The 2,711-nt window shown below is 61.7% G+C and overlaps 1 protein-coding gene across 1 annotated transcript; it reads right to left on the minus strand.

Moving 5' to 3' along the window:
• Window positions 1-25: 25 nt before the first annotated feature.
• LOC106809715 (estrogen receptor beta-like) lies at window positions 26-1,792 on the minus strand. Its single transcript, XM_014812890.1, has 2 exons — window positions 1,692-1,792; window positions 26-1,490 (listed from the first exon to the last, which is right to left on the minus strand). The coding sequence occupies exons 1-2, from the start codon at window positions 1,790-1,792 to the stop codon at window positions 77-79; spliced, it is 1,515 nt and encodes a 504-aa protein (XP_014668376.1). The 3' UTR covers window positions 26-76.
• Window positions 1,793-2,711: the final 919 nt, after the last annotated feature.

Genomic DNA, 2,711 nt, shown 5'->3' on the forward strand with positions numbered 1-2,711 from the left:
ACGCACGCACGCACGCACGCACGCACGCACGCACGCACACACACACACACACACGCACGCACGCACGCACGCGTCGCTACGTCTTGCGCAGCGCGTGCTGCTGTATGAACTGCGCCGTCACCATCTCCTGCAGCAGCATCGGAATCGTCTGCTCCGTCTTCAGCTGGAAGAGATGCGCGACGCCGAGCGTGGCGACGTAGCGCACGTCGGAGATGATGAGCAGCAGACGCGCCATGCGGAAGCGATCGCGACAGCCGTTGATGACGATCGCCTCGTGCAGCGCCTCGAGCAGACTCGTCTCAATCTTCTGCACGCGCGAGCCGCTCTCGTGACTTTTGAGGCACGTCGAGACGAGCGAGAGTCCCTTGAGACAGATGAGCTCCTCGCGCGACAGCCGCAGCTCGGCGAACTTCCTCGTGATGGCCAGCAGCGTGCCGCCGATCGCCTCGATGCCGGCGACCTTCATCGCACTGCGGTCGAGCACGAAGTCCGGAGCGAAGACGATCTTGTCGCCGCGTAGCGGCATCGAGCGGAAGCACAGCTCGTGCGTCATCAGTTCGAACCAGGTCGTCTCGAGCAGGCCGACCTGGTCGTTGAGCGGCAGATCCGAGTAGCCGGGCACGTGCTTCACCCAGTTGATCGTGAAGACGAGCTCGCGGTCGGCGATCTTCGTGATTGTCGCCATCATCGTCGTCTCGTCGAGCGTCGCCGAGTGATCGTGTCCGGACAGGCCGATGTAGTAGTCGCACTCAAGCATCGTCTGCACGAGCGGATTCGTGCACGACGGCACCTCGCGTTTGATCTTCGCCGCCGTCGGTTCGTCGGCGCCGGCGACGACGCCGTCGGCAGCGGCGGCGGCCCGCTTCAGCGTTCGCTGTCGGACCAGCTGTCGGTCGACCTCGCGTCGCGCGCCGGGCTTCGCGCTGCGACTCATGCCGACGTCGAGGCACTTCTGCAGCCGACACGCCTGACACGACTTGCGTCGATGCTTATCGATCGTGCACGAGTTCGTCGCCGGGCACACGTAGTCGGTCGGGCCCTGGATGCTGCGCTTGAAGAACGCCTTGCAGCCCTCGCACGACCAGGCTCCGTAGTGGAAGCCCGACGCGTAGTCGTTGCACACCTGGCAGAATCGCACCGTCGGCAGCTGCGACAGCTTCTTCGTCGCGGCGCGCGCAACGCCGATGCGCACGCGATTGTCTCCCATGCTCGGTCGCGTCGTGTCAGGCGTCGTCAGCACGGACACGCACGCGTTCGTCGTCGTCGGCGGCAGCGACACGTCTTCGAGGTTGACGAAGATCTGCACGCTCTCGGACGGATGCTGAACGTCGCCGCCGACGGCGTAGTACTTCCCGTGCAGCAGCTGCTTGCTGGCAGTGCCGCCACCCGGCGGACTCCACGCGAACGACTTCTCCGCGTCGGGCGACATGGAAACGTGCGTGACGCCGCCTGGCGACGACGACGACGACGACTCGGACAACTCGGACGAGCTGTTCGGGGAGTGTTGTGAGCAGTCGGTGATCACCGTCGTCTGTCGCTGTTGATGATACAACAGCGACGCGGGCGTCTGCTGCGAGCCGGCAGGCGCCCGCCTCTGAGTCATCACCACCTCTTCGAAGTGGACCTTCTGCTGCTTGCTGTCGCCTCCGCCGCCGCCTCCGCCTCCGCCGCCTCTGTCAGTCGCGTCACACATGTCCTCGTAGTCGGCCGACTCGTTGAGCATCTCGATCTCACGGTAGAGGTTCTGTATATCGGCCGTGACGGCCGCGAGGGTGTCGGTCGCCGCCGCCATGTCGTACCGCCGTGTGCTCGCCGCCGCTGTCGCTGAATGCGGAAAACTTTTACTAGAGTTTCACTTACTATCACCCGGGCGCGTACCATTAGGCGAAAGCGGGGGGCGTGCGGGTGTGACCGAGAAACGTCACCCGCCCGACCTCGGCGCTGCGGGTATGGGCTGAAAGATTTTACGTTGCTGGGTGTAGCGGGTTGTGCGCTCGAGCAGGAAGGAGGGGGGAGGGGGGGTGCCGCGAGCTTAGCGGCAGTAACGTGGTAGATGCTTGCGCGCTCGCGACGAGGTGTGTGTGTGTGTGTGTGTGTGTGTGTGTGTGTGTGTGCGTGGTGGCGGTGTGTGTGTGTGTGTGTGTAGTGTGGTGTGTGTGTGTGTGTGTGTGGAGTAGGTGTGGTGTGGTGTGGAGTGTGGTGTGTGTGTGTGTTGTGTGTTGTGTGTGCTGTGTGTGTGTGTGTGTGTGTGTGTGATGTGTGGGTGTGGTGTGTGTGTGTGTTGTAGTGTAGTGTGTGTGGTGTATGTGTGTGGCGTTGCGTGCGCGTGTGTGAGTGCTCATGTTTGCTTCCCATCTCTCCTCTCACTCGCTCACTCACTCACACACTCTCTCTCTCTGGCTTCATTGCTCTCTCTAGCTCTCACTCCCTCTCTCCTCTCTCCATCTCTCTCTCTACTCTTGTCTCTCTACTCTCTCATCTCATCTCTCTCTCTGCTACTCTCTTCGGCTCTCTTCTCTCTGTCTGCCTCTCAGCGTGCTCAATCTCTCTCCTTCTCATCTCTCGTCCCTCTTCTCAGTCAATCCTCTCTTCTCTCTCGCGCGCGCGCTGGCTCTTATCGCTCCCACTTCTCTCTCTTTCTCTCTCTCATCATCTCTCTCCTCTCTCCTCTCTTCTCTCATCCTGCTTGTTAGTTTTTTTTTTTCGGGTTT

Source organism: Priapulus caudatus, unplaced genomic scaffold (genome assembly GCF_000485595.1).
Source record: "Priapulus caudatus unplaced genomic scaffold, Priapulus_caudatus-5.0.1 Scaffold379, whole genome shotgun sequence".
NCBI lineage: Eukaryota > Metazoa > Priapulida > Priapulimorpha > Priapulimorphida > Priapulidae > Priapulus > Priapulus caudatus.

What these genes read in the sequence shown, in the direction of transcription:
- LOC106809715 (XM_014812890.1), bottom strand. Translation starts at nt 1,792, where the DNA reads ATGGCGGCGGCGACCGACACCCTCGCGGCCGTCACGGCCGATATACAG. An exon ending in TCGGCCGACTACGAGGACAT is followed by an intron (nt 1,491 to 1,691) that starts GTGTGACGCGAC and finishes CTCCCCGAACAG; the next exon opens with CTCGTCCGAGTTGTCCGAGT.